This window comes from Fukomys damarensis, unplaced genomic scaffold (assembly GCF_012274545.1).
Source record: "Fukomys damarensis isolate Sample0158 unplaced genomic scaffold, DMR_v1.0_HiC HiC_scaffold_5, whole genome shotgun sequence".
Lineage (NCBI taxonomy): Eukaryota > Metazoa > Chordata > Mammalia > Rodentia > Bathyergidae > Fukomys > Fukomys damarensis.
This window is the reverse complement of record NW_022900917.1, coordinates 43753431-43766865: the sequence shown is the minus strand read 5'-3', so window position 1 is coordinate 43766865 and position 13435 is coordinate 43753431. Positions and strand designations below refer to the sequence as shown.

The following is a 13435-nucleotide window of genomic DNA, read 5'->3' as shown; positions in this document are numbered from 1 at the left end:
AGGCTTCATCTGTTATCATTTTTTCTTCATAGTGAAGAATTTCCTTTAATCTTTTATAGTTCAGGTCTTCTGGAGACAAATTCTTTCAGGTTTTGTTTACAGAGAGTACAAAACAATATTTATTTTGCCTTAATTTTTTGAAAAATAATTTCCCCAGATATAATTCTTAAATTGACAGGTTCTTTGTTTTTAATGTATTTTAAAGATGTTCCATTGTCTTTTGGCTTGCACTGTTTTTGACAAGAAGCCTGTGATAATTCTTATATTGTTTTATACAGAAAATGTCATAAATATTACTTTTAATATATTCATATTATTACTGCTTTTTACTGATTTTATGATAGTGTGCCTTGGAGTAGTTTTCTTTGGTATTTTTCTGTTTGAGTTTTGTTGAACTTTGTGAACCTAGGGGTCAAATTTTTCATCAAATTTGAGATTTGGGGGGCTACTATTTCTTATTGATGTTCTATTTTAAAATTTTTTATTGATATTCATTTCACATACCATGAAATTTGCTTGTTTAAATATACAATTTAGTGATTTCTAGTATATTCAGAGTTCTGCAATCATCTGTACAATTAATTTCCTTTTTTCGTTTGCTTTGTTTTGTTGTTGTTGTTGTTGTTGTTGTTGTTGTTTTGTACCAGGCAGGTGGTGGCACCACTGAGCTAAATCCCCAGCCCAGAACAATCAATTCTTAAAAAGAAACCCTGTATCAATTAACATCAGTTCTTATCTTCTCTTAATCTTCCAGTCTTAAACACAGTGGGTTTCTGCAAACTTGCCTGTTCTGTATATTTTAAATAAATTAGACCATACAATATTCTTTTGCAATGGTCTCTTTCATAATGTTTTCAAAGCTCATTCTTGTGCATGAACCAGCATTTCATTCCTTCTTATTGTCAAAATTAGAGTGGTACTTTAATAGTTTTTTTCTGCTTCCATGATTAATTTCTTCTGAGCTCTTTTACACAGACACACACACACACATACACACACACACACACTCCCCCATGAGCAAAGTTTGGGGAGTAGAGCCCGATTTGTATGTGTGAGAGGGATGGGAAGCACTGGCCTGCTCACATTTTACTACGTAATCTTTCACTGAATCTCCATTTTTTTCAGTATTACCATCTGCTGTGGTTTTTGCCCACAACCTATCCTGTTCAAGTTCTTCACAAATTATATTTGTTCCCTACAACTTCATCGTTAAAGTATTTTATCCAGTTAGTCCTTTAATTTTCCCTTCTCTTGCCATTTAGCTTATGTATTGAAAGTTCAGCTACAGAGGAAATATTTAATAAAATGTCAGAAAGAAGTTATAGTCTTTATTGTAGCTAAAACAAAATACCTTATGCTGAGTAATGTAGAAAGAGAAAAGATTTATTTAGGTCACACTTTTGGAGGTCCAAGAGCAAAGTGCTGGTGTCTGCTTAGCTTTGGCATGGGCTCTGTGTTTACCTCCATATCAAATGGCATCATAGAAGGAGAATATTCAAAGCAAGGGATATGTGGCAAGACAGGAAGCCAGAGAAATTTAGGGGTCAAGCTCACTCTTTAGAACAATCTGCTCTTACAGGAACTAAGGTAGGTCTCTCAAGAACTACATCAATCCTTTCTGAATGTGGTGCCCTTAGTGACCTAATCACCTTCCACCAAGTTTTACCACTTCAGTACTACAACACTGGGGCCAATCTTCTAGCACATGAGCCTCTGAGGGACAATGTCAAAGCATATTCAAACCACAGAACATGGAAAGAAGTGGGTTTGCTGTGAACTCCTGCTAAACTACACTATCCTGAAATATGCGAAGAGGATGATACTTGACAGAGATAATCTCACTATTGCTAAATCTAGTACATTTCTGTTAACCTCTTATCTCCCCTCATGTTAACCGTTCAACTTCATTCAGTGCATGTAGACACTCCTTCATTTTTGAAGCTCGATTTTCTGTTCTCATACACTACTGACTCTTCCTGGAGCCTTCTCTCTTAACTTGTCTGTAAAAGTTGGTGTGTTTCTATGCCTCTATGTTTCTATGTTTGGCCTCATTATTCTCTATCCATTCTTTCATCTAATCCCATGGCTTTAAATATCACATAAATGCTCTTTACTCTCAAACCTACTAATCTTACTTCTCCATTGAACTTCAGATACCCATTTGACATGTCCATTTCAATGTCCAATAGGCAAGGACTTCTATTCCTTCTCTAGTATCCCCCAACTCACAAAGGCTGCCATTGTCCATCCAGTTCCTCATATAAAAGGAAAGGAGTCATCTTTGATTCTTCTCTTTCTTTTTCTTTTTTTTTTTTTTGAGACAGGGTCTCACTATGTAGTTGAGACTGATCTGGAACTTATTATGTAGCCCAGGCTGGTCTCAAACTCACAGCGATCCTCCTGCTTCAGCCTCCCGAGTGCTGGGGTAACAGGTGTGCTCCACCATGCCTGGCTTCTTTCTTTTATTCTTACATCCTACTCATCAACAAATTCTATGGGATCCAGCTAAAAACAGAACTCCAACCCACCACTCCTCTTCTTCTCCAAGCAACCATCTCAATTACTTTGCTCTTGCAATAATTTCCCAACCGATTCTTTTCTGTCACTCTTGAAAATTATTCTTTAAGTATCAGAGAGAGAAATTCTTTTGAAAAATATAATCATTTCAATAACTTTCTATCACACTTAGAATAAAGTCAAAATTTGTGATTATGTCCTAAAAGTAACTTCATGATCTGGCTATTATGTCTTTCTTTTTAATTTCATATTGTACTGTTACCTCTTTACTTGTTCAATAATTGCTTATTGAACACCTGCAATACACCAGAAATTGAGATAGGCACTGCTGGATGTGGTAGTGCACCCCTGTAATTCCAGCCCTTGGGAAATTGAGGTAGGTGGATCTCTGTGAGTTTGAAGACAGTGTGGGTTATGTATAGTGTATTCAAAGCCAGCCTGAACTACATAGCAAGACTATCTCAACAAAACAAAATATCCCTTCCCCCTAAAAAAAAAGAAATTGAGCTACGCACTACAACCTTGCCACAATGAGCATGCATCTTTTTGGTTCCTTGGACACTCTAAACCAGTGGTGACACACATATGACATGGATGCCACAATGGGCTGTTTATCATTGAAAGCTCTAGAAGGTTCATCATCATTTCTCTGAATTGCCTTTGGCCTCAGAGCTCTTTCATCTACTCTTCTTTATGCCTGGTATGTTCTCTCCCTAGCTCTGTGTACAAATTTCTGTCCTCATTCTTCAGTGTAGATGTCACTTCCTCCGAGGCCTTTCTTGATAACCTAATTTACAATATACACTGCCCTCTTTTCTATTGCATTATCTATGTGAAAGTCATAGCACTCCTCATAATCTTCTGTGCTTCTGTATTTTCCTTCCTTGCCTCGTTATAATGAAATTCCTTGAAGGTAGAAACCTAGTCTATCCTATTTATGTTATTAAGATCAGCATCTATTTCCTGTTTCTCCAAGAACCGAGAACAGTGTTTGGTACCTACAATATAATGAATATTTTAATTTATTAACTTGATGAGGAGGTTCAAGAAAAGCAGGAAGAGGTGACATTGAGGTCAATCTTTAGAATGAGAATTTGGTTATTAGAATATTAATTCTTAAATTATGGTTGTACATTTATTCGGGCTATGCATTGTTAACACAGCCTAAGAGTAATTCTTATAGGCAAAACATCTTGATAAAAATGTCATGCAGGAAAACTTCCCTTAGGGTCATTTGGAGGTTAGCATTTGCATCTCATTACCATACTCTCTTTCTCTGTTCAAAGTTAAAAATATAATAGAGTAAGACTTTTAAAAATAATGACAATAACTGAAATGAAACTTGGTTAATGATAATTAATAACTAATCAGATACTTATCCTGCACTTAAGATTGATGATGCCAATTTGGGAGATTGTACTTTTTCATCACTCTCTCCCAAGAAAAGAAAACTTCCTTATTTGGCCACTTTGTTCCCATTTCCCATGAGGTTGAAGGCAGAACACTGCACACAGCTCAGAGTATCTCTGGTATGTCTTATATTCTAGACCTATACTCTGCTAACTAGGATTGATATAATCAATATATGGTATAAAATCATTCATTCTATCATAAAATCATATTATTGTCACAAATACTGCAACATTATAGAAAAACAAAAAGACTCTGATAATGATTACAAAATGCCCAATAAATAAGTCTAGGAGATCACACCAAAATTTAAAATATTTTTAAATTCAGAATTTATCCCTTGAAATCCTTTTTTCATATTGTAAGTTAAAATAACTAATTGAATTGTGTTTCCTAATGGTCTTTTTATTTTAAACTTCTACCCCAATTGTTCAGTAGAATTTTGGATACTTTGAGGAATTCATTTTTATATATATGTGTGTGTGCATGCGTGCATGTGTGTGTGTGTGTGAGAGTGTGTGTGTGTGTGTGTGTGTGTGTGTCTGTTTGTGTGGCTTAAAGAAGTTCAGGGATGAACCAGTAATAAGTCTAAATTTGGAAATATGACTGTAGTAACATTTTTAGGGTCAGAAAAATGCTGTTTTGAAGTAATTTTGAAAATGTGGGTTCAGTTTATGAGAGAAAGAAGCCCATTCTTCCTCCAAAGATCTCTATGTCAATAAATTATACCCATTGCCAAACCAGAAACTTCAAGGTCATAAAGATGGCTCAGCTCATGGATAACTGTTTCCAGGAAGCCTTTCCTAGTCTCAGGCTATTTTGCTAGGGCTTCTATACTTCTGAAAACAGAATTACATTGTAGTTGTTCAGAATCACATTATTTATACACTGTAGATATCTTAAGTTCAGGGAATGGAATCCTTCCTTCCTCTAAGGATAGTGTCTGACAAATATGTAGTGCCCAATACATATTTGAATAAATAAGTGATTGAATAACTGTGGCATGATATGATATAATATAGTATGAATATAGCTAGTACAAATTAGAATAAGTCCTACACCAAGAGTACTTCAAATAGGAGTAGCCAGAAAATAGTTCACATGTGGGGAGATCTGAGTTAAGAGACAAGAAATCTATTTCTAGCACACAAAATTTGATGGATAATTAATGCCTTCAGGGTATTCAAATAGGTCTGGTGAAAGGGCAGAGTTATATGAATAAATATGTTCAGAACTATGGATTCATGAAAATTTTTAAACAAATGCAAGATAATTTTAAAAAGTGATTATTTCATAGATATTTAAAAATAATTTTCAATTGTAATTTCATGTAAATATTTTAAAATTAAATTTTCTTTACACCTACCTTCACATGTAGTAGTTGGTTGTCAACTGCTATAAGGTGAATAAGACTCTCTAGTATTTCTAAATCTTTTATGTCATCAATATTATTATTGCTGATATTCAATATAGAGAGAGATTTCTATAAGAAAAATAACTAAATTAGCATTTAGCATTATTGAGTAGTCCTAATCCTTGAACATTTTAAGATCTATCAGTTCAGGTTGCTTTGCTCTTTAGATAAGAAAATTTAAAAAGGGAAAATTTTGTTTCAATGCTGTTATGATCTATATCTAGATGTACCCCCAAAGCCTCATGTACTCATAAGTGTATTAGTTCACTGATAAGTTTATAGCTAAATGTGATTTTGGAAGCTAATGCCTAGATGGAGGAGATGGCTCACTGGGGTATGGCCTGGAAGGGTGAATCTTCCACCCTCCTCCCTTAATGTCTCTCTTCTCTCCTCTTCTCTCTTCTCTCTTCTCTCTTCTCTCTTCTCTCTTCTCTCTCTCTCTCCCTCTCCCTCTCCCTCTCCCTCTCCTCTACTCTCCTCTGTCCTGTCTCTCTCCTCTTTCTCCTTCCTCCTGCCATGCCATGAGCAATTCTCTGTCATGCCCCTCTGTTATGCTGCCCTGCCTTGAGTTAGCCAGCTATGGAGTAGAAATCTCTACAAACTGTGAGCCAAAATAAACCTTTCCTTCTTTAAATTGTGGGTACTGGATATTGTGTCCCATCAATGAAAAGTAACTACGATGAATGATACATTTTTTTCAATAGAACTTTTAAGATTCTAGTATATGGGGCTAGGAATTTAGCTCAGTGGTGTTGTACCTGCCTGGCAAGTGCAAGGTCTTGAGTTCAATTCCCAGTATCAAAAAAAGATTGTAGTATATGATATTACTTATTCTTTTTGCCTGTATTTCCTCCTATTACTAGCACTAGAAATAAGTCCTGTTTTTCTCCTCCAGGATATAAGTAAAGAAGCCAAGAATCAGTAAAGTAAGGAAAGAAAAAAATGTCCCAACAAACAAATGATGGCACAGAAAAAAATTGCCGTTTTGTGCTAAATATTGCTAAGATTTTACACACAATGGAAAAATAATCTTTGTCTTTGTTTTTCTAAAGAGGAAACATGACCAAGCATGAAAGAATATTCAGATGTTACTTTTATCTTTACTTTTCTATATAATTTTCTCTTGAGAATCCATGTTCAGAAGACACTTGAAATCATAATTTGCTAATTAATAAGAATTTTAAAATTAGCCATTATTAAAAACATAAGTATATAATTCAGCAATGCTAAATCAAAGTCATCTTAAAATCTGAGGCTGAGAAATCTCTATCAAGTTCCACTGAGGCATCCACACACAACCAACCCTGAAAAAATATATTTTCTAATTATATTTAAAGCTTGAAATAACACTGAAAAAAATGATGTCTTCTACTTGAAATTTCTGCTTGAAGCTATGCAAATACTGAAGTGGTAAAAATATTTTCAGTAGTATTTTGTAATACAATGGGTCAGCCCCACAATGGGGTCTGTCTAATTGGATCAGTTGGACTTGAGCTGTGGTTGTGACAAATGGTTCTATGGGAGGGGAGAGTGTAGAAAGCAGGCCACTTCTGTCTTTTCCAATTTAAAGAATTTTCAGTTTTTACAAATTTGGTTCAAAAAACATCTACTGCTCACCATTTCTGGGCCCTATAAAACAAAATTGATGAAACCTGTATAACAACAACCATGTCCCATTTTACCCCAAACTTGTCCCCTCTCCTGTTTTGAGGATTAGCAAGAGCCTCTGTGGAACAATCTGGCTTCTCAGTTTACTGTGGCACCTCCCACCCTGTGATCAGTTGTGAAGCAATTTAGCTAGAGCCTCAATCCTGGTAATCCTGGGATTATGTGGTTCTAATAAACCTGGCCTATGTGGTTCTAATAAAGCAAAGTTGTATATCATGCAACTTATAATCAAATCAGGGTTTTGGGGGAAAATAACTTCTTACAGTGGCTCTCTAGGTTGTTTAAAAGATGTCAAATAATTATATATTCCTTCCTTAGACTTTTTCTTAATAAAATTTGAGCCATGATGATAACCAAGACCCAAATTATGAATGAACATCTTCTACATTACAGCTTTGATTTACATAAGCTTTCCACATCCATTTTGATCCTTCCAGTTACTCTAAGAGGAGAACATTACTATCCTATTTCATAGTACTGTCATACTCTGAGACTTTATGTGAAAAAATAAGCTTCAGTTCTCAAAGAAGCTCGTAATTGGCCATATAATCAGGCAGAGTACAGTGTCCAAATATACCTTCACCACCTTCCTGTTCCATTATAATTTGTTCATCACTATATTCCTTGTCAAAAAATTCATATGTGGTCTTACTGCCAAAGAGCGAAGAGTTCTTGGATCAAACAGAAGCTTTTCTCCAAGGGGAAGCCTCTGACTCTCAACATGAAGCTCTCTTAGTTCTTCTAAGCCCTCCAAACCTTCTATGACAGCAATGTAATTACCTCCCAAATACCTGAAAAAACAGACATAATTCTAATTAGACTTTCTGAGAATGGCATAAGAAGGTAATAAAAAAATCACTGAGCTGTGTGAAAATTATACCTGCACAGTATTGAGTTTATATTGAAATTGTGAAAGGTTTATCTGAATCACAACAAATTAGACTAAACAACTGAATCTAAAAAGCACATTTTTTTTAAAGTGAGAGAGTTGAAATAATCCTTACTACATTATCTGCTAGCATTTCTCATATGTTAGGGTACAGAAGAATCACCTGGGTTGTAGATTTTAAAATGAAGATTTCTGAGCCTAACTCTCAAGAGATTCTGATTTGGATAACTACTTTGGAACCCTGTAATTTTCCCTTTTAATAAGCATCTCCCAACCTATTCTGAGGCCCTTGTGCACTTTTTGAGAAGCATGGTAGGTACTCCAATCTGAGGAACTTGAATATACCAGTCTGCATTATAATATATAATTATAATTATTGTAGGCTTAAATGCCTTTTTACAATCAAATCTACATCAAAATTATCCATTTTATGACATGGATCTTTTGAGATATGTTATTCTGAAAGGCTTAAAATTTTTCTGGGTTCCATGGAAAGTTTTCACCAGTTGAGCCTACATGAAATTGTTTTAGATGTCCCTATAAGCCCATGAGACAACTTACTGCCCCCAAAAAATAGTATGCAAGCCTTAATAAAGCATAAATTGTTGAATGAAGCAGTCTGTTTCATATGAAATAAATGTAAGAAAATGAAATTGAAGTCTGTTCTGAGAATCAGACTCAACTACATATTCAACTTACTTTTGGAACTTAATGCCAAAAATGGAAATGCCTGCCTGCATAAAAACATATACTATAATGATAACAACAGTTGACATTACTCTAAAAGAAAAGCACTTACAGTTTTTCCAGTTTCTTTAATGATCTGAGGTTCTCTATACATGGAATACAATTGTTCTGTAGGTATAGGTGGGTCAGATTTGTGGCATAATTCAAGTTAGTGATTTCACTAATATGATTATCATATAAATATAAAACACTGAGATTTTTGCAAAGAGAGAGGTCTTCCTAAAAGAAAAACAACATGTTATATTGTTATATTTAATTTCTCTTAGAAACTTGGAAGTTTTTTTTTGTTTTCCAGTTGATCATTCTACAAATTTTCTTAAGGTTAATATAAAAGAAAAATATAATCATATTTATATACAATAGAAACTTTTGGCAGAATGGATCAAGAAACAAAATTCAGTGGTATGCTGTACACAAGAAACACATCTAGCCAAGTGTGGTGGTATATGGTATAATCCCAGCAAACAGGAGGCTGAAGCAGGAAGATTAAGACAAGTTTGAGGCCAGCTTCAGCTACATAGTGAGTTCAAGGCCACCCTGAACTACAAAGTGAAACCGTGTCTCAAAAAACAAAACACACACACACGCACACACACATGTGCACACACACACCAAAACAAACAAAACAAGACACACATTTAACACAAAAAGAAACTCACAGGCTAAAAATCAAAGGGTGGAAAACATTGTAATGAGACTCCAAAAGAAAAGCAAGTATAGCTAGCCTATATTCAAAGTAGACTTCAAGCCAAAACTCATTAAAAGAGGCAAAGAAAGTCACGTTGGTTAAGGGAACAATCCAACAGGAAGAGATAACAATTATTAAAATGCAGGTACTGAACAACAGTGATCCAACTTCATAAAACAAGTATGACTGGACATAAAATATCAGATAAACATAAACAATTATTGTGGGGGACCTCATTACCACAAGATCACAAATAGATTACATGATAAAAAATTAACAGAGATATCACAGTTGAACAAAATCTTCAAACAAATAGACTTTATAGATACCTATAGTGAACCTCATCTATGCAGATGAGTTTTTTTCTACAAAAACTTCAGGGAAAATTTAATAGCAATCCTTAAGTTTTTTTAATGAAATCAAAAGGAAAAGAGTATTCTCAAAGTTATTCCTGGAACTACCCTGATTCCAAAACCTGACAAGGATCCAACCAAAAAAGAGAACTGTAGACTAATCTCTTTAATGACTAGGGATGCAAAAATATTCAATAAATACTGATAAACAGAATATAATGAACTATCAAAAAGATCATTTATCATACCAAGTAGGCTTCATGCCAGCAATACAAAGATGGTTCAACACACACAAATCAATAAATGTAATACATCACATAAACAGAAGCAAGGATAAAAATCACATGAACATCTCAATAGGTAAAAAAAAGGCCTTTAACAAAATTCAACTTCCTTTCATGATAAAAACACTGAAGAAAATAGGTATAGCAGGACTTTATCTCAATCTGATACAAGACATTCATGACAAATCTACTATCAAAATCTTTTTGGGGGGGTTACTGCGGATTGAACTCAGGACCTCGCACTTGCAAGGCAGGTGCAGTGCCATTCAGCTAAATCTCCAGCCCTCAACATCCATATTAAATGGGAAAAAAGGGAAAAGTTTATTTCTAAATGTCAGGAACAAGACAAAGATATCTACTATCACCACTCCTGTTCAACATAGTACTTGAAACATTAGCAAGAGCAATTAGGCAAGAAAAAGAAATAAAAGGGCTATGTACAGGAAAGAAATAAGTCAATTTTTCATTATTTGCAGGTGATATTATCCTCTACATAGAAGACCCCCCAAAATCCACCAAAAGACTGTTACAATTAATGACCAAATTCTGTAATGTAGCAGGGTGCAAAATCAATACACAAAAATCAATATTGCTCCTGTAAACTAATAATGAACCCACTGAAAAAGAAACAAGGAAAAAATACCATTTACAATAATACCAAGAAAAAATAAATACTTAGGAATTAACCTAATGAAGTGAAAGATCTCTACAATGAAAACTATTTCAGTACTCTGAAAAAGGAACTCAAAGAAGACATTCAGAATTTGGAAAGATATACCCTGTTCCTGTACAGGCAGAACCAATGCAGTCAAAATGGCCATATTTCCAAAACTGATACACAGAGTCAACACTGTCCTAAATTCCAAAAATATTCTTTACAGAACTGGAGAACATGGTGCTAATATTCATACAGAACCAAAAGAGACCAGAGTAGCAAAAGCAATACTAGGTAAAAAGAGCAAAACAGAAGGCATCACAATTCCAGACCTGAAGCTATATTACAAGCTACTGTGATAAAAAATAAATAAAAGAGTATAGTGCTGGCACAAAACCAGACACAAGACCTGGGAATGGCATGTCTGTGATCTCAGGATTCTGAAGGTTGAGGTGGGATGACTGGCCAAGTTAGAGGCCAGCCTCCGCTACATAGTGAGTTCAAGGCCAGCCAGAACTATGCAGCAAGTGTCTGTTTAAAAAAACAACAACAAAATAAAAACCAGGCATGAGATCAATGAATGAAACAGAATAGAAGATGCAGAAACAACCCCAAGTACATTCAACTATTTGATATTTGACAAAAGGGCCAAAAAACATACACTGGAGGAAACATAGCTTCTTTAATGAGTGGCACTGGGAAAATTGGCTGTCCATGTGCAGAAGATTGAAGCTGGCCCTGTATCTCTCACCACGTATTAAACTAAAATCAAAATGGATCAAAGAATATATGTTAAAACAGAAAGTCTTAACCTGCTGGAAGATAAAATAGATCAAACCTGAAGTCATAGGCATAGGCAAAGACTTTCTAAACAGAACCTTGGTTACACGGGAAATAATTCTGAGAATCAACAAATGTGAGCATATCAAATTAAAAAGCGTTGGCATAGCAAAAGAAACAACCAACAGTGGCCAGGGTTTTAGCTCAGTGGTTCTACTGCCTGCCTTGCAAGTGCAAGGTCCTGAGTTCAATCCCCAATATGAAAGAAAGAAAGAACTGAGTGAAGAATATAGCCTACAGAATGAGAAAAAATATGTATTACAAACATGTACTAATAAAAAATAAAATAAATTATTTGTCTTAGCATAATCAGAATTAGACTACAGTGATTACAAAATAGGTTTTGGCATTAACATTCTGTAATTTTATGGGTAAAGTTGTTATTTGTAAAGATTTTCCCAGTGCAAGAAATTTTCCTTGTTAACAATTACAGGTATAATGCGAGCTACTCAAGAAGCTGAGGTAGGGAAGATTGCTACTTCCAGGTCAGCCTGAGCAATTTAACATGACCCTGTTGGGAATAAATAAAAGAGCTAGGAATGTATGAGTACTCTATGAGTTCTATGTCCACTATACAAGAAAAGAGAGGAGGAGGGGGAAGTAGAAGGGGAGGAGGAGAAATTGGGTGGGGGAGAGAAGAGAGAAACAGAGAAAAAGAGATAGAGGAAGGGAGAGAGAGCAGTGGACAGTTTTTGCTGAGGCTTTGGTGTTATTCATTCAATTGTTATTAATTCAATAAATATTAAGCATTTAATATGTGTTAGGCATTGTATTAGATGGGGTTAAGAATGATGTGAACAGACTAAACATGATTGCTTGTCCTCATTTAGCTTCTTTTTGAGAAGTTTTCTCTTACTTATACTCTAACATTTATTGGAGACAACAGATACTAATACAAATGCATCTGTCTGACACAACTGATCCAGTATACTATTTATTTACATAACCAATTAAATTAATGCAAAAAAAGATCTCACCCTTTGTTTTTTGGGGTGGGGGTGGTCCTGAGCCTTAGGTATACAATACCTACCACTGAACTATATCTGTATCTTTGGTGTTAAACTTTTGAATTATGGTACTAATATAAATATATATGTGTGTATCCCAATGCTTTGGACTATTCCAAAAGTAGTTATCTTTGGAATTACTTTCCTAATCTGGTTTTCCACATTATAGAGCATTGTAGGGAGAACAGTAAACATATGTCTTTAACTGTTTTTTTTTGTTTTCTGAGACATGGTTTTGTGTTGCCAGATGATCCTACTGCTTCGTCCTAAATATCTGGGAATACAGGAATGAGCTATCATGTCCATGTATTTGTAAAAATCACAGTGGTATATTTTATAGAGACCTAAGTTAAATAACTTTAATATAACAAAAAGGAAATTAAAAATAAAACAATATAAAGTTTACTGGTAAAAATGTAGATAATAAGTATAATCAAAATAGAGTTAATGTATTAGGTATGCCCTCAAATCAATTTATACATTTTACATTGTTAATTAAATAAAATAGGAAATAATTTTAGAGTTCTTACAACTGCATCTATATTTTTGTCTGAAAAATTTATATGAGTTATTTTCTTCAGGCATTGTGCAATTGTTTCTTCTTTTCGAGGTTTTAGATTGCTCTTTTTGGCAATCAGATTCACAGTTAGTCGAACCATTATTTCTTTATAAATCAAATCTCAGCAATAGCTGTGTTGATAACATGTCCAGAAGCAGGTTTAGCTATTGTTTATTTCCATCTTTCTAAAAATTAAAGAAAAAAAGAGTATTAGCAATTTAGGAAAGGCTGTTTTGACTTTAATTTTCTGATATAATACTATTGGACTAATTTATAGGTTTTTTTTATGGGTATTGAGGTATTTGCTAAGTTTATAGGCTTAACTTTCTCTAGTAAAAAGGTTTTAAGCACCAAAACTAAATGCATATTACTCATTCAATTTTACTTTGTAGTTACTTTGTTTG

The 13435-nt window shown here is 34.4% G+C and overlaps 1 protein-coding gene across 4 annotated transcripts in view; it reads right to left on the bottom strand.

The window, feature by feature from the left end:
* Positions 1–13435, bottom strand: part of Ppp1r42 (protein phosphatase 1 regulatory subunit 42) — a 35173-nt gene that overhangs the window by 16984 nt on the left and 4754 nt on the right. For 2 of the 4 annotated variants that reach the window (XM_010611465.1, XM_033760635.1), the window contains exons 2-5: positions 13003–13216; positions 8698–8864; positions 7662–7800; positions 5294–5410 (exon numbers count right to left, since the gene is read on the bottom strand). In XM_010611465.1, the coding sequence (XP_010609767.1) occupies positions 5294–5410; positions 7662–7800; positions 8698–8864; positions 13003–13131 (552 nt within the window). In that variant the 5' untranslated portion in view covers positions 13132–13216. Of the gene's footprint in view, positions 1–3741; positions 3794–5293; positions 5411–7661; positions 7801–8697; positions 8865–13002; positions 13217–13435 lie in introns of those variants that run through there. The other 2 variants (XM_033760634.1, XM_033760631.1) reach the window with 2 other exon arrangements.